Source organism: Nematolebias whitei, chromosome 12 (genome assembly GCF_014905685.2).
Source record: "Nematolebias whitei isolate Nwh7 chromosome 12, NemWhi1, whole genome shotgun sequence".
Lineage (NCBI taxonomy): Eukaryota > Metazoa > Chordata > Actinopteri > Cyprinodontiformes > Rivulidae > Nematolebias > Nematolebias whitei.
Window position 1 is genome coordinate 36122570 of NC_056509.1, and position 24343 is coordinate 36146912.

A 24343-nucleotide genomic window follows, 5' to 3' on the forward strand; every position below is an offset into this window, starting at 1 on the left:
GACTTTGTAACCACAGTGGTGGTTTAAACCAGTTAAACACTGTTTGGACATGTCATTGTCAGGCTGGCATAAACAAAACCATATGAGCTGCCTGTTCTTATCTCTGCTTCCTCTCAGCTTTTAAAGGACTCCTTCGGTTCGGACTGATTGGTGGAGAAATGGTATTATCTGTGGTGTGATAGGCTGTGGTGGAAAACCACCAACTGAAGGCTTGTTGTTGCAGCAGCTCTCCATCTCGCTGTGTTGATGCTGATCTGCACTAAGTCCACCTTTATGCTGCTCACCCAGGAGAGCTGGGGTCTCATCTTACACCCCCGGACCGATGGCCTCCCCTGCATCTTCAGTACAGCAAAAAGCCTTTAGGGGGACTTGCTGCTGCTTGCCTGAGCAGTTGTTTTTGTTCACATTGCACAGAGGAACATGCAGAAAACACACAAACAGTTCCTTGTAGTTGCACTCACACTCAGCTATTTTAAGTCCTGGAGTGGCCTTATCTTGTTTTGATACTGGTATTGATTGGACTCTTTGAGGGGACAGAATCAATCAGAATTGATTGCAAGCTTTAGTTAGCATAGAGAGCGCAATGCTTCACAGTAAAATTCAATCAGGATCAATGGCAGCAGAGAACAAAAGCAGAGAAGTGGTGTTTTCTTAAAAAAAGAAGGGGACTGTTCCTCCTCTGCTCACGTTTAAAGCGACTCCGTTTCCTCACGCTTAGCTCCGCCCCCTGGTGATTCTAGCGCCGCCATTGGCTGCCACGATTCTGTTTTCGCTCTGCGATTGGCTGCCGAGCGCGTCACTCGCGCGAGCCTCGACTTATTTACCGAATGTATGAGCCGGAGAGGTCGGTATTCTGCTGTGAGGCTGCAACAGCTGACTACTGAGCACTTTCCCCTTCCCCGGTGCCTCAAGGAACAAAGGGAGGAGGAAAGAGCCGTTCAGACCGCATCCACAGATATATGTTCCATTTTTCTGCTGCCCGAAAACAAGCGACGAGGTGCGGCGAAGACACGAGATGAGGCACGCCGTCGCACCGTCACAAAGTGTGGAGAATAATTCATTCGCGGTGACAGGCTTGTTAAAGATATGCACCCATTGTGAACGGCTTAACAAAAAGGTAAGAGAGGAAAAACAAACGACGCCGTCTGTAAAGCGGTGTGGTTTAAAAAAACAACCTATAAGTCCGTTTTCTTCGTCTCGGAGCTGGTTTGTGTTGAATGTTTTAGATTTTCACTGCAGTGCAGCCTTTGTCCGGACTTGTTTACGTGCTGATGATGAGTTCATGGTCACCGGGCAGGAAATCTTATGGATGCAATGGTTAAAATGTGTTGTTTAAACGCGCAAAGTGTTCAGATACGTCTTGGAGCCGGTGTCACGTCGGTAAAATGCCCCTTTAGTGAACTTTAATTCATCTGAGCTGCAGCGGGTCAGTGGACATGTCTCGACTTGCAGCGGAAAGTTACTGGACACAACCGAGCGAAAGGTTTCTGCTCGGCTTTTAGTTTGAGTAAAGAGGGAAGTGTGATGCTTTGATAGCTCTTCAGCACTCAAGATTCTTAGTTTTGTGCAAGGAGTGCAAAAACCCAAACGTAGCATTCCAGATTTCCCTATTTTTTTTTCCTGTGTTGCATTTAAAATGACAACATAACTGTTTTATAGAATAAAGAAGTTGAGTTGAACTATAAACTAAGCATATCTTTTTTTTTGTTTGTTTTTGTTTTGCAGGACTTGGGAGTCAGAATCCCAAGACCCCTAGGTAACGGACCGAGCAGATTTATCCCTGAAAAAGAGGTATGAGCTCACAAATCTTAAATATCTGTTACAAACGCACCCAAAAAAACCAAACAAACGTGCAATTTTGTTTTTTGAATATCAGATTCTTCAAGTCAGTAAAGTGGACACCAGGACGCAGTCCATATTTGAGGATGCTTTTGCAGCCCTCGGTCGTCTGGACAACATTTCCCTCTTGATGAGTTTCCACCCACAGTACCTGGAGAGCTTTCTCCGGACGCAGCACTACCTGCTGCAGATGGACGGACCTCTACCTTTGCACTATAGACACTACATTGGCATCATGGTATGACTCTTTTCATCCTTTGTGTTTCCAGATGAGCATTTTTTACGTTGAGGATCTAAGCTTTTTATTTCTTTTTATCTGATCTTGCAGGCGGCTGCGAGGCATCAGTGTTCCTACTTGGTCAACTTGCACGTGAACGACTTCCTCCAGGTTGGGGGAGACCAGAAGTGGTTGAACGGTCTGAGCGAAGCACCACAGAAGCTGCAGCAACTCGGGGAACTCAACAAAATCCTGGCCCACCGTCCCTGGCTCATCACCAAGGAACACATTGAGGTGAGTGGATGGTGGCGTCGTAAGAGACCGTTGAGGTCGAGTGCAGCCGCGTTCCCTTCCCTCGTTGAGTCTGTGTTGGTGTCGCTCACAGCGTTCGCTTCGTGTCGTTTCCAGTGCTTTCTGAAGGCTGAGGAGCAGAGCTGGTCTTTGGCAGAGCTGATCCACGCTGTGGTCCTGCTCACGCACTACCACTCCCTCGCCTCCTTCACTTTCGGCTGTGGCATCATGCCCGAGATCAACTGTGACGGTGGACACACCTTCAGACCCCCCTCCCTCAGCCAGTACTGCGTGTGTGATATCGCCAATGGCAATGGTCACGCTAATCACCATGACGATTTGCTTGGCAACCAGGTGAGCGACCACAAAAGAAGTGCATTAAGACAGCTGCTGAGACCTGGGTCCTGTGTCCGTCTTTAAGACGTATTTTATTTGTTTTGTAGGAAATGTGTGGCGAGGTGGAGGTGCTGATGAAGAGGATGAAGCAGCTGCAGGAGTGTCGCGACGACGAGGAGGCCAGCCAGGAGGAGATGGCGACTCGTTTCGAGAGGGAGAAGACCGAGAGCATGCTGGTGGTCACAGCCGAGGACGAGGACTGCGTCCCCTCCAGGGACATCTCCCGTCACTTTGAAGACACCAGCTATGGCTACCAGGACTTCGCCAGGAGGGGGGAGCACGTTCCCACGTTCAGAGCTCAGGTAAGTGATCCGATACGGTGTTTTTATAAGTAAGCTAAGAGGAATGGCACTGAGTTGGTGTTTGTGTGACCCCTGCAGGACTACAGCTGGGAGGACCACGGTTTCTCTCTGGTCAACAGATTGTACCCCGACGTCGGTCAGATGCTGGACGAGAAGTTTCAGTTGGCCTACAATCTGACGTACAACACCATGGCAACACATAAGGATGTGGACACCAGCATGCTGCGCAGGGCCATCTGGAACTACATCCACTGCATGTTCGGCATCAGGTCAGTCCCCTGCAAGGCTTTTATTTTGTATTCCACGGTTCCTCACTGTCGGCTTTTTTTCCCTGCTGCTTACATGGATTCTCTGTGTTCTTCAGGTATGACGATTATGATTACGGGGAGATAAACCAGCTTCTGGACCGTAGCTTTAAGATTTATATCAAGACCATGGTGTGTAGCCCTGAGAAGACCACCAAACGAATGTATGAGAGTTTCTGGAGGCAGTTTCAGCACTCCGAAAAGGTGAGGTGTCATTTCCTGTTTTTAGCTTGTAGCTGAACTTTGTTAGTGTTTTAATAACACGCCCCCCCCCCCCCCCCTTTTTTATTTTTATCTCCTGCAGGTCCACGTTAATCTGCTTCTTATGGAAGCACGAATGCAAGCAGAACTATTATACGCTCTGAGAGCGATCACCCGCTACATGACATGAAGTGTTTTTGGCATTTTTATTGTTGTCCTTTTGACTGTCATTATTTTTGTTTGTTTTTGGAAGACGTAAAGAGGAAAAGAAAAACCTGCAAATATGTGGAAAAAGAGGTCATGGTTGTGACAATTCATGTTGGTTGGATGTTGCAAAGACGATCAAAATCAAAACGGGAAGATTTTTGATGGAGACGAGTCATCTCAAACTGAGCAGATCCACATACAAACACGGATGTGTTGCCTGCAGTGCCAAAACTGACCAAAAGAGGGCAGCCTTGAGCAAACTCCTGACCTGTTGAGGGGTTTGTGCCGGGCCAAGCTTCAACACTGGAGACATCCAGGACTAGATATCAGTATTCCAGCATGCAACACGTTAGTTGCCTGTCTCTCCTTCCATCTGTTCAAGTGAGAACCCGGAAAAATTCCCCAGAAAGGAAGCTGTGCAGCCAGAAAGCGTCTGCACTTGATTCTGTCTTCACTGTCATGTGTAGTTTCTTTAATATCTTTTTATTTCATTTTTGTATGACGAGAAACGGATGTTGTTGGTGTGTTTAACTGGAGATGGATGGATTAACTAGTGTTTTTCTTTTTTGTTCAGTGTTTATTTTTTTTATTTTACGTGTGCCTGAACTATCCAGCACAGTGTGCATACGTGCTGATGCTGCTGCTCCCATGGTGTATTTTTAGTGGGATCATATCGATGCCCAAACCACCCTTCATCCAATTCCCTCAATCCTTTTTTCTAAAAACCCCTGTCCAAAAAAAATCCACTGCATTACCCCCCCATCCCCCTATCCTTCACCCAAATCTAAAACGGCAATGTAAGCTAATCCAAGGAGTGTGAAAACCAACTCAAAGAACACTGTCTGAGCCCATTTTGAGTTTGACTGTATGTGCGTGAATGAGTTCATAATTGAAGTGTGTGTGTGTGTGTGTGTGTGTTTCACAGAAATGGCAAGAACGGAAAAAAAAAGTATGTCTTGGAATTTCATTTGTTTAAAAAAAAAAGCGAGGCACTTTGAAGGAAAACCTTCTTGCTTCTGCTGTAGCTCTGTTATTGTGAGATACTTTGTTTTTTGTTAATGTCTTTTTTTTTTTTTTTCTGGTAATGGGAAAAGTGATTAAAAAGAAGTTGATCATAAAGAAAGTTAGAAACCAGGTTTTCCAGGAGGGATTTGCTTCCGGTTGCCCAAACCAAACAGTATCTGTCTTCCGCTTATCCCACTTTCCTGGTGGCCCAAACACTTTCAAAGATATTGATTGTGAATTTTACCAGTAAATAAATACCTCTTATTGTTTTTATTTTTCATCTTTTAAACGTGTAAGAAGTGCTCGTTAGTGAGCAGAAACTTCTTTGGGGGGGCTGCTGTGTTCCCAGTACTTGGGGACACTGTGCGCCCACACAGGGCTGCCTGCGGTCGATTTGTTTGTGATCGCAAAAGTTTTTTGTTTGTTTGTTTGTTTGTTTTCTTTCCCTGCCAGGGAAGTGTAACAAGTGCAAAAGCAGCTGTTTTATTTTAACCAGAGGTTTAAAGCCTCTGGTGTTTAGTTCTTTTTGTTTACTAAAATCAGTTCAGTACTGCGTTCTTAAGGGTGGACTGAAAGAATCAGACAAATGTAGGAGGGACATCCTGAGGATGATGGTCATAAAGAAATGGTACATGTGGAAGTGGCGTAAGAGGAAGTGGAGGTTGTTCTTTTCTTTTCAATCTTCTGACTGATGTCAGTTACTGACACTTTTTATATGAAAATCTATGGAGAAAAAAAAAAGCTGAAAAAATAAAATTATAATATTGAATTGTTGTGTATCCGTCGTAGTTTTCTCCTAAACATACCTTTTATTCATCGAAGAGATTGTATTAGTTAAACCAACACGATTCAGGATTTAAGCAATCGAAGCACAATCGGCGTCACCTTCAGCACTCAGTGGCACCAACACGAACGTTTAGACATCCCCAGCCGGGCCCGAGCGCCGTTAGACAAAAGACGGCTCGTGAAAAAGTGTGGAGTTTCAAAACTTGGGTGTAAAGTGCACACACAGCTCTGAATATAAAAAGCTGACATCATCATCAGTAAGCTGAGCTCAGGGAACGTGTCAGTTTGTCATCGGTCCAGTTCAGGGACTTTCATGTGAGTTTTATCTTACTGCGACGTGTTTTAGAGCTGCATGACTCTCAGCTCCGTTACACCTGTCCAGGTTGAGTCGGTGCTGCGGCTGTGGTCAAAGTCTCAGCTTCTGGACGTCGTAACTTTCCAGCTGATTCTGTGTGAATTTCAGCGTTTCCCATCAAAACCTGTCAGTTTATAATCACCAGCAGGAGCTTAGTGTTTGACCAAACTTCACATTTGAGTGGTTTCTCTCATATAAGGAATGAGAAACATTATTTTGAAGCTTACACCGATTTCAACCGGATACTTTTTTATTTTTGTTTATAAGCTTCGGCTTTTAGGTTGTTTGGGTTTTTTGAAACATCGGTTTGTTTTGTGGTTGTTACAGATCCTTACTGTACAAAACGTGGGGAAACCGACATGTTTTTTCTGTTGTTAGGTTTCATTTTAAAGTGCCATTCTGATTTGTTTTGATGTATTAATGATGATGTGATTGGTGTAACCTGTAAGCACTGCCCTGCCCCTTATATGTGTAACAATAAAGGCTTGGAGAAGCAAAACAACAGCAAAAAAATAAAGGTTTATGTCTTTCTTTAGGCTCTGCTCAGGTTTGTCACACACAAACTCAAACTACATTTCAGATAATGACATTTTCAATTTGGAGACATATTCCAGGTCAGCCTCGTCTTTAAGAACACATTATTATAAATAATACAGTATCTTTACAACTCAGTCCAGAGTAAAACTCACATTATAATACAAGTTTGAGTAAACTGCATGCAAACATGTCAGCAAATCAGTGCTTGAGAAGCATAAAGTGCATAAAAAGTTCAAAATCTGAAAAGCAGAAAAAACAATCATTGATAATAATGTTAATACAATTAGAATTAAAATATTATTTTCTTCCTCATGAGGGAGTTTTTCCTTCCCACTGTCGCCTTCATGCTTGCTCAAGATGAGAGTTTTGTGGAGTTAAATTCAAAGCAGTCTGCTCCTCAGATAAATAATGTTAAATTATTATTTTTTATATATGAATGTTTCTGTTCAGTGTCCTGAGATGACTCCTGTTGTGACTTGGTGCTGTATAAAAAAATTGAATTGAATTAAAATTTGTGAACAGATGTTACAAATGTGGTATTACATCAACATACTTTTTTTTATCATTTATGACCACGTCATCTCTTTTTTTATACTCTATAATTACAAGTATGAGTGGCTGTTATAGAAATTTAATTTGATTTCTGATCACCATCTGCACGTTTTAAACTGCAGTAAATCTATTTAGTCTGTATTCATAAGATGGTGTTTGAAGTGGGAGGAGGAATTCCTGTGGGAGTTTTTTTTGTGCAGCTTATTATTTTGAAGTCACTTTTACCAGGTTCAGAGTCGAGGTGAAGGATTTTCCTCCATAAAAACAGAAAATGTAAACCAGCTCAGCCTCAAATTGCAACGCTTGCTTGTATTGTTTTTACAACAACAAAAAACTCAACTTTGAGTGTGTCAAGCTGTCAGGTCCTGAGACTGGAGTGCCTTCAGTAGTTTTTGAGCAACAGGTTGAAACTCCAACTCCCAGCATGCCCTGTGAAAGTCCCTCATGTCTTCATTTTGCACCCACTTCAGAACCTCCTCTTCATCTACAGTATTTGGAAACAAAAAAAAGAGTTTAAAGTCATGCATTTTAATAAATGGTGTTTTTAGGCACAGTTACGTTCTTAAAAAATAAGAATCAAATGTGTTTTTCCTGCTGGGACAGCCTGTGTCTCCTTTATGCCAGGATAAGAACACAAACCTAAGAACTCCGTTAGGATCTTGAGCAGTGTTTGTCGGTCCTCCGTGTCCAACAGCTCCTCTGAGCCACCACCCGTCAGATTCCACATCGCCTGACAAGCCTGGCCTGCCAGCTGCCAGTCAGCTGCTCCCAAGTCTCTGAGACAGTCCACCAGTCTGCTCACACACACGAACACAACGCATGTGACCAGATGAAAGAGGATTCACATGACCATCAGGTTTGGGAACATTAGCTGCGCTTCAGTGGACCTTCATTTGGAAAAGGGCAGTGGGTGCATGAAGTGGAAAGAAAAGCTATAAAGTTCCAACCGTTGGAAAAATTGAACTAAAACCTCTTTTTTCCCTTAACTCAAGATCTAGTTAGTAAAATATTTACAATTATTTTAAACAATCTGGACAAATGCAAACAGTGTAGCTTCTTTTCCATCCAGAGCTGCTTTCTTATCAATGAAGAGCAGATGTATAAAAATAATCTTCAACAAAGAAGATGTCTTAACCTAAATCCCATTTGCATCATATTTTTATGTATTCTATAAACTTTCAGACTGTGTGAAGCTATCAGGTTTGTGTTGTTCAGCTGGTTTATCATACGCACATGAAGCTGATAATATTCCTATCTCAGTCTGGAATAAATCACATTTCGCCAAGCGCAAAATTGTCTTTTGAACAACAAGAACATCCTCCTTCCTCTATTTTGTCGTTAATCTTTCTACTCGGTGCCTTTCAGCAATCAGCTGGGCTTAGTTACCACTTACTGGCAGAAAACAAGAGGAATGACGGTTCTGCACAGTAAAAATGTGTCAGTAATGAACTGGTTCTTTATTGTTACAAGCTGCCAGTTAGGAGCATCGTTATGATGACATGCTTTTTCAATTATTGTCATGTTGTGATGCTTAGTTTTATGCTCCTATCTTGTTACATTTGACAACGTTTCCTGGAAATTTAGACTTTTCAGATGCATCATAAAAAATAATTAAAAATAAAAAAATGACAGGAGACGGAGCTTATAATCTCTAAGTGCTTTTGTTCTTACTTGGCCGAGGTCCCTTCCAGTGCGAGACTGACCCTTTTAGGAGGATCTAGAGCCAGGTTGGTCAGGACCCCGCAGGCTGAAAAACACATCTCCGCTCTCTTTGAGTCAAGCAGGGTCACCGCAAACTTGTGCACTGAGGAAGAGAGAGAGAAAGATGATGGAGCGAGGGAGAGGATGAGGACAAAGGAGGGTGAAGATAAGAGAGCAGCTATCAGCAGAGTCAGCAGGCATGTTTATGCTCTGTGGAGCTGGCCTTGCAGATAAACCCGGCTTCAACATCACACAGTAGTAAACAGGAGTGTGTTCAAAAGTCGCTGCTTAAACACTGCTTTTTGCAAAGCTCTTTGCTTTACGAGTCTGTTTCTCGTTTCAGTGTAAAACGTCGATTAACGTGCTTCTGGTTCTTATAAAAGTTTGGACAATAAAAACAAAAACAGGTGTTTTCACATGATTTAGGTCAAATAGCACAAAGGCTAAATGTAAGCAGAAAACAAATCCTCACCTTTTCATACACAAAACCTGAGCAGTTCAAGTGAATTTGTGGACCCCCACCCCCCCCACCCCACCCCCCCACACACACACAGTTGCTATTTAAACTTAATTTAAAGCAAGATGCTTTTCCTGGAGATGCACTCTCATGGTGTGAAATATGAAGGATATGACACGGTGGAAGTGTGTCCAAAGTGCAAAAGAAGCACGACCTGATGCAAAAATTATAAAGTAAAATTCACAGAAAGCAGCTAATTGAGGCTCCTTTTGATTTAATGTCTGTCCTACATGTTCACTGTCAGCATTAATTAAAGTCAAATACAGGTGACCAGGAAAGCAGCAAGCCTTAGAAGCACACACTGCAACAAAAGTTCAAACTAAAATGTCAATTTTATTAATATAGCACATTTAAAAACAACAATGTTGACCAAAGTGCTTCACAAACAGGAAATCAGCAATAAAATAAATGAAAGACGAAACATTAAAATTACAAGTATAGAACTAAAACAAGAAAATCCATCCATCCATTATCTTTACCCGCTTCTTCCATTTTGGGTCACGGGGGTCGCTGGTGCCCATGTCCAGCAATCACTGTGCGAGGGGCGGGGTACACCCTGGACGGGTCGCAAGTCCATCACAGGGACACATAGAGACAAACGAGACAAACAACCATTCACTCTCACACTCACACCTAGGGACAATTTAGAGTTATCAATCAGCCTAACATGCATGTTTTTGGTCTGTGGGAGGAAACCGGAGTACCCGGAGAAAACCCACGCATGCACGGAGAGAACATGCAAACTCCACCCAGAAGGCCCCTGGACCGGTGTTTGAACCAAGGACCTGCTCGCTGAGAGGCAGCAGCTCTACCAGTTGCGCCACCGTGCTGCCTAAAACAAGAAAATAACCCACCGAAACGGTTCTGATGGAAAATCAAACCAAAGTTAAAAGCCAGAGCAAAAAGTGAGTTTTTCGGTGGGATTTAAAGGACTGCACAGACTCTGAAGAACAAATATCAATGGGCAGATTGTTCCAGAGTCTGGGGGCTGCCACAGCAAAAGCCCGAGCCCCCCTGCATTTTAATTTTGCCCATGGCTGCGCTAAAAGCATCTGACTGGAGGATCTCAGTGTTCTGTTTGTGTTGTAAAAATGCAGGAGATCCATTAAGTAACTGGGTGCCAAGCCATTTAAAACTTTAAAAGTCAGTAAAATAATCTTAAAATCAATACAGAAAGGAACAGGTAGCCAGTGTAAAACAGGAGTGATGTGGTCACGCCTTCTGGTTCCTGTTACAAGACACGCAGCAGCGTTCTGGACTAACTGCAGGAGAAAACAAACCTGCAATAAACAGGACTCCCAGAGCTTTCTCTGGATCTGACATTTTGTCAGAAGGAACAGAGGCAAGAACTGTTCTGTAGTTTGTCAAATTCATATCAGGTTTTATTTGGAAATCATGGACGCTCCAGTGAGCTGAGGAGGAAAGGAACCTGTCAGCTTGTTATCGGCACGCAGATGAAAAGCAGCATCCATGATGGTTTATGTTATGGTCAACACATAACTCTGTGAAAGTCCTTCACAGCAGCACCCCTCTGAAGTAAGAGCTAACTGTTGTTTTTGTAGTACTTTCAATTAATAATGGGTTTAATGATTTGCAAACCACTTCATAAAGTTTACACAGTAAGTAAATGGCTTTGGAAAAATAATTTAGGACTAAAAGAGAACAACACTCAGTCCCTTCAGGCGTTAGTTTGTATTATTGGCATATACCTTTATTTTGCATAACAAAGTCTCGCACGTCCCTGTGCTGTGACAGGTTTCCATAGACACGAGTGGCCTCCAGCACGGCCTCCATACTCGAGGAAAGCATCAACTTCAACATCACTGCAAAACAGGGAAAAATGCGATGAAAGAAAAATGTAGAACATTTGATCCTAGTTTTCTCTTTTCTTCTTTCGTTTCATTTTTTTTGTCTCACACTTTGTGATGGCGAGCCGGTTGTGGCTGATCGTGGAGCTCTCTTCTTGGTAGAACGAGAGGTTGTTGAAGGTGGCGGCCACGTTCACCATCAGCTCCTCGCTCTCCTGCATCGACCTCAGCTCTGCACGCAGACACAATCAAACAAACAAATAAACAAAAAGAAAACGAGAAATAACTCAAGTGACACCATGATTTTGCATAAAACAGACTGATCAACAAGTTCAAACACATTCTCAGCTTTCAGTCATGTGACACACAGCTACTCTTAAGAGTGATTCAGTTTTTAAAAAGTGCATATTTTCAAATAAACTGCGGCATTAAAGACAAAAAAATGAAACCAGAAGAAAGAATCACTTGCTTTTAGTTGAAAAGATCCAGTGAAAGTGCATTGATTTGACAAATATGATTGTCTTCTGCATTAATTTAGGTCTGATATAGTTAATTTTATAGGTCAAAGATCAAAATGGTCCAGTCAAATAAGAAATGAGGCTGCGAGCACTGAAATGAAGTCTGTTCCTGATATAGCTGCAAATGTTGTGTTCTTGGTCATAAATCGCTGATATTGTGGTCGAGCTGTCAACTGGTGCCTGTGTCACAAAGATTTTGTTTCTGGTTCTGACTGGAAATACTGCTTTGTTTTGCACCCCATCCTCCTTTATACAGTGTAATAGAAAGCAGCTCAGCGTAGCGTGATCTTAATCAAAACAGGACATCAATCAGCCGAGCTGGCTCTTTCATCTCTTACTGAAAGTTGTGATTTCTGTCTCTGGTGGTTGCATCAACTCTGTATTCACTTTCAGTAATTAATTTTATGTTTCTGCTCTCAGTGACACATTGCTCTAAAGGTATTACTCGTTTATCCAGTCTATCCATCTATCCATCCATTTTCTTGCTTGTTTTGTTTTTTCAGGTCACGTAGAGCAGGTGCCTATCTCCAGCAGCCACTGTGCAAGAGTACATCCTTGGACAGGTCTCAAGTCCATCATAGAGACATAATGGAGACAAACAACCACTCACACTCTCACCCACAACTAGGGACAATTTAGAGTTACCAGTTAGCCTAACATGCATGCTTTTCATCTGCAGAAGGCAACCTGAAGACCTGCAGAAAACATGCAAACTCCCCACAGGAAGGCCCCAGGCCCGGGGCGGTCCTGCATCCTCCTTGCTGAGAGGAACTGCGCTGCCATGCAACTCTACTACTGAGTTTGTCTGTTTTAGCTTATTTACTTCTATTTTGTTTATTTCTTTCTTCCAACTGCCACTGACTTAAGTGTAGGAGGCAAGCAGCATAGAAGAGTTTCACACCCACCTACGTATCAGTTCAACCCGTCCTAAAACCAACTAACCACACGGGAGAGAATCGTGCATATAAACCAAGTCGTCAGTGCGACGTGACAGTACAACCTGCTCCTGCAGCAAAGTGCATCGCTCTGTCAGATGTACAAAAACAGGTAAACCAGAAGAGGATGTGTTGAGAAGATTGCACTGACAGGAGAGCAACTGATGTCTTGAACACACAAATAAGGATTGGGTTTCCCAGCATGAGGGAAGTGGTTGGGTGCCTGGCATCTACGTAAAACCTGCTTCTTAGCAGCTATTTTAAAACTTATCAGAACCCCGAATTTTCATTCATCGGTTTATTTGTTTCACACATATGCAGTAAAAAAAAAACAAAGGATACAAAAAGACAAATAGAAAAAACAAGAAATGCCACCACTCTAAACCTACTTCTGACTGTAATCGCCCAAATGTTTTTGTTAGTCTACCTTAAAAAAACAAGTTCTGCTGCTCTGCTTACCCAGTGTCTCCATCAGAAGCTGGACACAGGTTGGATTGGCAACCAGTGAGGGACCCACAGTCGGGTGGATGCACACGTTGGCCAGCACCCTGACCAGCTTCACGAGCACGTCATCGGCCTCTCGCGCACTGATGGGAGGAGTAGCAGGCTTTCTGGGGGAAGAGGGTGTGAGCGGTGACTCGTCTCTCCTCTGGTAGCTGCTGTAAAGCTGCAGGAGTGTAGCCATGCAGCCACTGCACTGGAAGAGCTGCAGCCGAGCAGCATCACTTCTGGCTGTGAGGTTGCCAAGGGTGAAGAGAAGACGCACAACAAGGTCCTGCAAAAGAACCGTGGACACAAGTTTTTAATAACCTGTGAATGTAATCACATCTACTCTTTTCAAAATAACAATGAATAAATGAGACTAATTAATCAAAGTCGTTTTCAGTAAAATATCCAGCTGAATTAGACAATGTTATTTTATAAAATTCAAACCTTGTAAGTTTTTATTTTATTTTATATAAAGCAGTTAAACTTGGTGGTTAAAAAAAAGGGGCATTTCTGCACTACGTCCTGGACTGAAAACACACATCATTGCATGGTTAAGTATTTCTTACCCTGCTACAGATTTCTTAGTCTTTACACTGTCTGAAAGCTACCAGAGAGTAGTGAGCTGATTAAAACCTTCCAGGGCCCAAGGCGATCTGGTGTTTTGCCATTTAAAGCCCCAAACCAAAAACATTAAGCTACAGTATATTTGTTGATTTTAATGAGGAAATCTTAGTTTTGGACTCTGGAGTCTGGAACTAAAAACAGTTGACTAATGTGATTATACGTTGCTCACCTCAACCATTACAGACCAATTATCTGTAGATTAGCCAACAGATTCAGTTGTATGACAGTAAAATAACTTGGCTCATCAAAATGCCAAACAACCCTATTGTGTTGGACACTCATTTAACTCAGAAACAGTAATACATTTTTTGAGGAGCTATTAGTCACTTGTTTGCTCCATATGTGATTAAACACATCATACCCACTTAATCTAGACACTTTCTTCGTTCTTTTGTCCAACTTTTCTCCTCTTTTTGCTCGTATTTCCTCATCCTCAGTGTCTCTTCTTGTTTTTCTCATTTTCCCCTCCCCCACTCCCTCCTTTTACTCTTCTCTTCCTTAGATAATTATTTGCCAATGTAATAACAGAAAATTAAAGTCAAACACCACATGCTGGGAAAGTACCACTTTCCCTTTTTAATGTCCATAGAGAAGAGAACACAGTAAGGTTGTGGACTCACCTGTTTTCGGTGGTGTTTGCTTAGCAATTCTAAAAACAGTGGATAGCAGTTGGGGATTTGAGCCAAAGCGAGACAGCACTGAGAGTAAGAGGAGAGTTTGCTGAAAGAAAAAAGAAGACAACAAACACCACAGATTGTTCAACCCACTGCTCTGGTCACTACTTATTAAAAACTGTGGACACAAAAAGAAAACAGGCCGAAATCTGTAATGTTTATCGTATACAGTATTTGGCACAATATTAGAATAAAGTTTTAGATTGATAATTACTTAAACCTGGTAAATATGCTTTTTAATCATTTAACTTAATGTTTATGACAGTACACTGATAATAAAACTGGTGGTGCTGCATCATTTGTTACTGGTGGGAGCATTAGAGGTTTGTGAGCAAATGTTTGCCTCTTGTGGCTCTTTAAAACAACACAGCTGGTAAATATATCAGGTATCAAGTGTAAACTTGCTTTTTTGCAACATAAGTAAATGTTTTTAAATATTTCAGTGCATCTCTTCCTAAAGCAATGATTTCATAACTGAAAAGCACCCTATAGGCCTAGAAGAGGATTGTTTTTAGTCAGTACACAGCCCTCCATTTTTTTCTTTGTTTTAGTATCTTTGTACATTCAGACTGTGGAGCTGAAACATTAATGAGTGTAGGCGAGGCAGAACTGAAATAGTCTGCGACACAGAGACTGCTTTTGCTGTGGTCTAGATAGAAAAACAGATGTAGAACCACCTTGAATTATAACTGTAACAACCCCCATGTTTTTTGAAGATTCAGGTATAAAAACAGTTTCATAACAGAGGATCAAAGACAATGAGACATTTCACAGTGACTCTTAGAGGAAGAAATGTAAAGTGAGTAGATGAAAACCAAGCGATGGCCTGTTTAAATTGGACTGTGAAACTATAAAAATGAACATGTGGTACCTGAAAATTCTGGAAATGTTTGTGCAGATGTCTTTGTCTTCACAGTGATGATGCAACACCTGGCAGAGCACTGGAAGTATGGAGAAGGAAACAAAGAGTGCGCGGGAATCGGGGTGATCAGCAAGGTTCCTCAAGGTGGCTGTCAGCTGCAGGGGTTAAAGATGGATTTTGTAAGGAGACGCACAAAACCCTGCTCATTTATTTAAGGCTGTCTGCTGTCTGTGCAGAGGAGCAATGGGAAACTGTTCAGTATTTAAATAAGTCATTCCATCAAAAGAAGGAAACTGTATTTTCCAACACATGGCAGCACTGAAGTGCAGTGGAAAGTCCTGGTGCTTATTTCCCTCTTCTAAAAGCGTAATGACCAAATGAAGGACTGGTTCAAGATGTTTGTTTGGGCCAGCTTTTGTGGTTTGCAGCAATTATGTCGAGCAGAGTGAAGCAGAGTGTGTTCTGGACTGAAGTGGCCTGCTGGCCGGCAGAGAACATTATGCTCATGGAGCAGCAACACCAGACGTAAACAAAAACATTTTTACTTAATAGCTGGAAAAATCTGCATCAGCCAAAAAATATATCAAAAGTACATTTGGTCCTTTTTATTGACATGTTTTGGCTTTTTGGTTTTCACTCAGCCAAACTTTTGAAAAAATATAAAACCTAAAAACATCTCTAAAAACAAGGCTGTAACTCTGTGATACTGAACTTATGACGAACCTGCACGAGGATGTGCCCTGCTGTCTTCAAGCAGGTGTCATCTACTGCGCAAAGCACCTGGAGGAGTTTCTGAGCAACATCCATACAGTTCTTATCCAGCAAGAGTCTCAGGATTGCCGTGTTTCCAGAGAGAAACTTCAAAGCACCAACACAATACAGCAGGGCTTCTCCCGACACGTTCACATCTTCACTGTAAAGCACATCCAGCAGCGAGTCTGAAAAACAAGATGAAATGAGAGACTAAATCAAAATAATGCCCACTAGTTGGGCTCTAGAATAATCATGACACATGGGATGTCCTGACCAATGATGGCGTTTTCCTGGAAGAGGATGTCGTTGGATTCGCTCTGGCTGATCTGAAAAATGAGCTTACAGATGTTGAGCAGGTTGTTTCCACTCACGGACAGCTGGAGAGAAAGGAAATACATTTTTTTGTTGTGATAGAGAGGCTTGTGGTAGACATGTTGAAACACACACACCCACCTACCCTGTCTCACACACACACTCACACACACACACCTGCAAACTCACAGATGACTCACAGCAAGGCAGAGCTTAGCGATGTGCAGGTTGAGCTTGGAGGAGTTCAGGTCAATGAGGCGGAACAGTGTTCGCAGCATTTTCGACCTCCTCTTACAGCGTCGACCGAGCATGTCGGCGTCTGCCAACGTGCCATGCAGACCATCACACAAATCACACAGGCGGTCCACGGAGCCATCAGAGCTGCCTGGCACAGCAGGTAACACCGCATTTTGCAAAGAAACCATGACAAGTTTAGAAAAAAAAAAAACATGACTAGAACTCAGATTAAGAAAACATCATAAAAATGAAAACAACCACTTTTGTGTGGGTGTGTATCCACATACTGTAAAGGCAGAGGAGTTTAAAGTATGTAGTGCTGTGTATCTCTACAATAAATCTGTATGTACGACAACATGAAGTAAGACCCCTAACAGTCGTAACATACTGGTCAGCAGAAAATTCCTTCTTTGACAAAGAGCTTTCAGTATCAATGGTCAAATACAGAAGAACAATAAGGCAGCTGACGCAGAGGAAGAGAAAGGGTGGAGCGTTTTCTTTGTTTTTGAGGTAAAATAAATGTTTTCCCTGCATAAATAATAGGCCATTTCTACGAAAGATTGAACACAGTCTTACACTCTACACTTCACTGCAATTTCTCACTGAATCTCCAATGTGTTTTATGCATGAGCCAGAAGGCCCTTAGTACAATAAATATTTAATATTTATCTTTCAAATGAAATTTCCATTAAATTTGTAGAGTGTTAAAATATTTAAAGCCACAGATTTAATTTCATGGCTGCCAGACTGCAAGTTTCGGGCTGAGACATATTCTGTACAGATGCCAAACGTAACACTGTTTTGTTTGTCTTTCTCTGAAATGACGGCACTTTTTTTTTTCATTTTCTGAGGCTTTGTGCAAGACTATCTGCCAACACTGAGAAATCAGTTTCTCAGCCTGCTTGTTGAAAATGAAATATAATAAAGGAAACATGGGAAGACAAACTGATAAGAGAAGGTAAGCTCTAGTGAAAAGACCAGAAACTCCTCCGCTAAAAGACATTTTAGATAGCATTTTATAACATTCAAAAGCCTAAAAGGAATGTAATATTGTGATGAAATAAATGTGTTCTCCTAGATATAATGCATGTTAGCAATTTATTTTGTGGGTTTCTTTTCTGTATTGCACACAAGAGGCTACCTGCAGCCACACTCTCCAGCTCTTCAAGAAAAGGGACTATCACATTATTCCACACCAGTGACTCTGCCTCCTCCTTTGCGCTTGTGGCATTGTCTTCATGCCTGAGCTCTGAATTGCACGGGGGGAAAAAAATTACAGTTTGCCATTAACCTCTTGCAAATACAGAGACAGCAAACTTGGTTCACAAGTTCACCATCTTAAAATAAAACAGCAGGAAGTTTGATGCCACAGTAAAAGGTCACCATCTAGAGCTAAACTTCCTCTTGTTTCTTTCAGTGGTGATGTGAAATAGTCTGCACGTGCGCATGCGTGTTTGCAAATATCTACGATCTCTCACATACCGTGTACATATATGTTGTTTTGTTCTGAATATTTGCATAACCTTCTTGCTTGGTGAGATACAGGAAACTGCGGCTGCATGAGCCGACAGCTCTCGCTGCTATTGGTTGGCTGTCTGTCGTGGTGGAAATCAGGCCCTTAGCAACAGCACCCCAATCAAAGTTTGACACTTAGCAAGGTTTGCTCAGTTACAGAGCAAAAGTGTTCCTAGTGAAACAACACTTCTGGTTGAATGACTCTGGCATTATTTTTAGACAGTAGATCTGAGAAAATCAACTTACCGGTAATTATATGCAACAAAAAGTGTAAAAAGTATGTTTTAAAGGGTAAAGCTGTAATTATATTTTTACATCTGCATGCTATGTAGTGATATGAATTTATAGCTTACAAACTGCACAGTGAGGAGGATTGAATAGGTCTGGACAAACCTGTTTGCTGTTTTGCTCTGCTAGCAGAAAGTATAACTCCTGAGTCAACACCAGGCTGTACAGTTTTCCTGCTGTAACACAGAAACACACAAAAAAAGCAAAGAAGTTACACCTCTGATGGTTTGGCTAATGTCTTATAATGTTACACATTGTTTAGTCTGGGAGAACTGGAATCAATTGAACATTAAAATATTAGTTTAAAAGGCAACCTAAAGAATTATAAAGCCATATTTAAATAATTGTTTGCTGTGTTTAATAACACGTCCATGAACATTAAGTGATTTTATATTCAGTCAGAAAGACATTGAACATTTTAAACAGCCACTAGGTGTCCCTGTTGCAGCAGAGGCTAAAACTAATGAGCAGGTGTTGCTTCTGGCTTGCGTGCGCGTGTGAGTGTGTGAGCACATTTGCATGCAAGCGTTCTCTTGTGTAGTTGTGTGTGCTGCTGCAGTCCCCAACAGACAGGAACTAACGACTTGGCTTTGTGGTGAGCCTGGTTAAAGCTGTTCATGCTTCGTCACTGTGAGCTGTCTACACTTTTACAGACTGTGATACGGTAAAGGCTCCTTAAAGCCTGATGCTCTGCTGTATCTTGTGGTTTCCCTCTGACGTCATTGATGCACCTTATTGCACTGTGGTCTTAAACATGATGGGAAGCAACGCTTCAAAACTCCAGAAACTTTTGTAACATTTGTCTGGTGGTGAGTGGTAAAATTAATTGTGTGAATGCTGATTCAGCATTAGCTTTGTGTTAATTTAACCAATCATACACCAAAGCTCATTTAGGAGATTTGGTTTTATAGCGTTATACTTTTCAAAATATTTATCGTTTTTGGAAAACATGTTCCCCATCCATCCATCCATCCATCCATTATCTTTACCCGTTTATTCCATTTTGGGTCACGGGGGTCGCTGGTGCCCATGTCCAGCAATCACTGTGCGAGGGGCAGGGTACACCCTGGACGGGTCGCAAGTCCATCACAGGGCCACATAGAGACAAACAACCATTCACTCTCTCACTCACACCTAGGGACAATTTAGAGTTACCAATCAGCCTAACATGCATGTTTTTGGACTGTGGGAGGAAACCGGAGTACCCGGAGAAAACCCACGCATGCACGGAGAGAACATGCAAACTCCACCCAGAAAGGCCCCTGGACCGGGGTTTGAACCAGGGACCTGCTCGCTGAGAGGCAGCAGCTCTACCAGTTGCGCCACCGTGCTGCCAACATGTTCCCCATAGACTAAAATTAAATCTCTTCAAGTCTTTCAAAAACAATCTGCTTCAGCATACTCACTCGATGTTTGTACTTAGTTTCAGCTTCTTCAGTAAAGTTCAGCACTCAGAATTTCTCTAAGTACAACATGACCCTCCCAAAGAAATAATTGCGAAGCAGCTTGTTGACTTATCACATTTTTATATCAGAATGGAAACCACTCTGTTATTTCTGACATTAAAGACACAAGCATTGTCATACAATACGTTTTTCCTCTAAACCAGATTTCCACTTGCAGGTTTAGTGTCTGGCAAAAGGGAGACATGCAGTGAGGACTGCTGGCCAAGGCATGCTGTGGTGAATGTCAGGCTGCTTTGGGTTTGTGTGATAGGATTAAGAGCTTGGTAATAAGGCTTCTTTGTGTGATTCTGCATTCTCTGAGACATGACCTCATCCCTGTCTTAGGCCTGGCCAGTGCAGCGTAGTCACAATATGTAATGCTGCCAGTCTTGCCCAGATGGGCACACAAATCTAATAGAGAGCCATTTGGAGCTATAGAGCTCTGGCTTATTGAAGAAAAAAAGCCGAATGAATGTCTAATCTCCCATATCTTTATATCTCATCCAATCCATCATATTAAATCTGTCATGCTGTTTCTATTTCAATTTGAAGTTAGCTTGCTTCTGACCACACTCAGTAACTTTCTCTCTGTCTCTTCACAGAGCTCATTTTTCAATGTGATTGCTGTATAAATAACTGTACTTCAAAGCTATGACCCGACACTACCAGTACATCTAAAGTATTTAAATCTGTTCTATTTGCTTATAAAGTGACCACACTAATCACATAGGACCTGTCTTTTTTAAGCAACAAGTAACAACATTGCATGCAAAGTTGGTTTGAGGTGGATGCATTGCGGGCAATGGCCCAGTTTTCCTGTAAAAGTGTTTTATGGCGCGACCCCCTCTGCTGCCCCACTCAATCGATAGGTGGATGGATTGTAACGACAGCCCCCTGACATCATGCTCAGAGTTATGCCCCACAAGCTGACATGCAGCTGATGAGGTCTGCAAAAAAAGCCAAGCTTTTAGTCTTTCTGTGCTGTGAAAGTGTAAAAGCTGACACACATTAGTAATGACAGACTGAGGCAGATTCACAGAGAATGAAGCTTGCCAAGAAGCTGGAATGACCAAGGTATAGTGTAAAGTGGGGATTTAAAAAAGGCTTCAACATCTCAAGTTGAATTTGTTCCTTTAGTTTGTAACGCCAGTGTCGGTCTAACTACCTTCATACATTTAACCATCATTGTTGGTAGCTCCAGATATGACTGATATTTTGGGTACAGTTATATAAATTATAGTTCTAAAATTATTGTGCTGTATAGGTGATATTCTTGAGTAAGTTACAAAAATCAGCATTCCATATTACCTCACTAAACAGCGTTTTAAATACAATAAACTTATCTAAAATTAGATTTTGTCTAACGCCTCTTTCTATCATAAATGAATCAATGGGTTTTAAACAAAACAATAATGGGTTCTAGGATTTACATCAGAACTATTCAGCTAAAATGCGTAGGGGGTGTACATTTACTGAACGCTAACAGTTCAGGGCTACATTTGGGAGTTTTTATTACATAAATTTAATTTGTGACATAATCTAGTTTTATTTTAAATAAACTCATTGGCAGCAGACTTGAGTTGTATAGTCTTGCATAGATCTTTTATTTAACATGATCACCTCCCAGATGGAAATGTTTTACAATAATTACACAGGTATTAACTGTTTAAAAGCATTCCCTGGTAATATTTTCACTGCTAAGTAGTCTTAACTAAGACTTTAGAAACAAAGTGAATTTTCTGAATATACAGAAAGCAGTGGGGATTAGGAAGATTTTAAAGAGAGGCAAAAGCTTCATGTAGTTTCAGCCTTGTAGTAAATCCTAGACTCATTACTATGGTTTGATTATGATCATAGACTAGGAGCAACAAAGGGTGGACAGGCAAACCAAATGGCGTATCTAAAAAAATTGAATATTGTGAAAATTTTCAATTTTTCTTGTTAATCATTTCAGAAAGTGAAGCTCATAAATTACATAGATTCATTACACATTGAGCGAAACATTTCAAGCTTTAATTTCTTATAATGTTGATGATTATTACAAATAATGAAAAACTAAAATGATGTGTTTCAGAAATTTTGAATATTACTCAGCTTTACTTTTGTCAGTGTGGGAAAGAGCCAAGTCCTGCTGAAAAATTAAATCAGCATCTCCATAAAGCTTGGCTGCAGAAGGAAATATGAAGTGCTCTAAAATGTCCTGGTAGATGCTGCGTTGACTGGACTTCAGAAAACCCAGTGGATCAACACCAGCAGAGGGTATGGCATCAAACTGTCTGTGGAAACTTCTCTCTGGACTTCAAGCAACGTGGATTCTGGGCCTCTCCACTCTTCCTCCAGACTCTGGGACCTTTGATTTCCAAAGGACACTCCAAATTTACTTTCATGTGAAAAGACAACATTGGACCACTGAGCAACAGTCTAGTTCTTCATCTCCTCAGCAGGTAAGACGCTTCTGATGTTGTCTCTGGCTCAGGAGTGGCTTGACTTGAGGAATGACACATTTGTAGGTCATGTCTAGGAGTTAGTCAGCTGATTAAGGTATGACACCAGGAGTTTTCAATATTGAACCTCTTCACAATATTCTAATGTTCTGAGTCACTGAATTTATGTTTTTCATATAATCATCAAAATGATAAGAAATGAAGGCTTGAAACACTTCACTCTATGTGTATTGAATATAATGTATGTAATATTTTAGTTTCACTTTCTGAAATGACTGACAAAAATAATGAACTTTTACAGATATTCTAATTTTTTGAGATGCCTCTGTATATTAGAATGTAAACAGAAAGTTTTACCTTTCTTTAGATGATTTGCATGGGCCAGGTATTGGAGGATCATTGTGAACTGTTGATTGTTCTGGACGGCATAACTGTTCGGCTGACTGCTGCTTTTGTTCAGGACCAGGATTTAATTTCTCTTTCACTAACGAAAATGCAAAAAAAGAAGTTTACTGGTTACAGCTGTGTGCTGCAGCAATATTTCTACATCTTTTTCCCAGATCAAAGTACAATTTTCTCATTCTGTAGGTGTATAACTCAAGTGGACTCTATACTTTTTACCACAGTGGGACAGTCATTTCCAGTAAAAAGGAGGCAAAGACCAAAAGTAGCAGAGATAAATTTACTTTTGTAACTTGTGCCAACTAAAAATTATAAACAAGTCAAAGTTGGTCAACCCATTTAATAATTTCGCCCTCACCTTCTATTGATACTTCTGATGGTAGCAGCGTGGTGAGAGGCTTGAGGAGGCGTGACCGAGCGTGTGCCAGTCCCCTCCTTGTATCCACTGGGCAAGAGGGGGATTTGGGAAATTCCTTGGATGAATCCTGAGCTTTAAAAGGGGCTGGAAGTTTTGGTTTCTGGAGCAGCAAAAACAAATCACTGGTTTATAACAGACTGAGCAATTAGATGAAATTAGCCATGAAATTACCTTTTTGCATGTAGAAATATCCCTATTTCAATTCCAAACTCGGAATTTTTATTTTTATGATTCTCAGTACAGTTCCATGCCTTAATCACTATTTACACATCATTTATATGGAATATAATATAATGCAGTAGGAGAAATAGAAAAAGGCAAATATCTTCAGCTCAAAATCTTTTCTCCTGACAAAATCATCTATTATGCATTTGTGAAGGAACATACATGGTTCAAAGGCGAGAGGCGAGTCCCAGAGCCTGGCCTGGAGTCTGACGCATCAAAATTCTGACCATGAAGACTACAAAGTATCAATAAATTATTACTTTTGTACATTTTAGACATATCAAAACACAGTTAAACCACATCAGTTTTCATATAAATATATTGCACAGTGGAATTCATGACTGACCTAAAAGTAGATGATGGTCTGCTGTCAGAATCTGTTCGAACAGAATTTCTACCAAACAGTTGTCTATGTCCATCTTGTGGAGTAAATGGTCGCTGGGTGGACTGAACTCGCAGCGACTGTCGAGATTCATTAACTATCTCTGCACAGGTTTTCCTCAAACTGTTGCGTCGACGTTGCACAAAAGGACTGCAAATCTCATGTTTTGTCTCCATGGATGACATTTAGGCCTGGATGACCCAAAAAAAACAAAAAAACAAACAAACAAAAAAAAAAGTCCACAATTTTTTTGATTACCTGTCTTCATTAAATCACAAATATAAGAAATTATCAGAAAACTGGACATTCTCTGAGAGGTTGTAAAAAAAAAGTTTCAAAAATATTAATTTGTGTTTAAGTAATAAAAAAAATACAGTAGATACAAACAGTAGAAGGTCACATTAAAGTTTTCAAAGTGCTAATTGACAAACTAATTTTTAACATTTTGAGCTTTCTTAATACACAATAAACCTTATCAATAAAAATGTAGTTTTCAAATTTGCTTAAAACTGCTCCAAAATAAATGGTTTGGTATGCACTTTTTAAAAGCAACAAATGTTGTTTTTTTATTCTATACTTTGAAAATTCTAATTAACACTGATTATTAGTAAGAAAAAGTACATAAATATATACGATTTTAATGCAGTTAAACGCGCTAAAACACAAATATTGCTTGTGCCTCGGAATAAACAGGGACTGACGAGAGGACCCTTTGCGCGTTCACGCTCCGTTTCCATGGTGACAACAATGTTGCTATACTAACTAGGACGACAAACTCGGGGGGAAACGAACAAACTTCAC

The 24343-nt window shown here is 41.1% G+C and overlaps 2 protein-coding genes across 2 annotated transcripts; one reads left to right on the forward strand and one right to left on the reverse strand.

Moving 5' to 3' along the window:
- The first annotated feature begins 831 nt into the window (after positions 1 to 831).
- Positions 832 to 4694, forward strand: sesn1 (sestrin 1). The gene is made up of 9 exons (XM_037685875.1): positions 832 to 1117; positions 1726 to 1791; positions 1877 to 2077; positions 2168 to 2350; positions 2465 to 2701; positions 2791 to 3045; positions 3124 to 3314; positions 3410 to 3554; positions 3655 to 4694. The coding sequence occupies exons 1-9, from the start codon at positions 1016 to 1018 to the stop codon at positions 3739 to 3741; spliced, it is 1467 nt and encodes a 488-aa protein (XP_037541803.1). The 5' UTR covers positions 832 to 1015; the 3' UTR covers positions 3742 to 4694.
- A 2649-nt stretch (positions 4695 to 7343) lies between these two features.
- Positions 7344 to 23727, reverse strand: armc2 (armadillo repeat containing 2). Its single transcript, XM_037685505.1, has 17 exons — positions 23507 to 23727; positions 23323 to 23395; positions 22876 to 23035; positions 22473 to 22599; positions 18332 to 18402; positions 17565 to 17672; positions 16387 to 16571; positions 16149 to 16251; positions 15845 to 16059; positions 15131 to 15276; positions 14206 to 14305; positions 12932 to 13247; positions 11129 to 11251; positions 10921 to 11034; positions 8665 to 8797; positions 7633 to 7787; positions 7344 to 7477 (listed from the first exon to the last, which is right to left on the reverse strand). The coding sequence occupies exons 1-17, from the start codon at positions 23725 to 23727 to the stop codon at positions 7344 to 7346; spliced, it is 2484 nt and encodes an 827-aa protein (XP_037541433.1).
- Between the last annotated feature and the right edge of the window lie 616 nt (positions 23728 to 24343).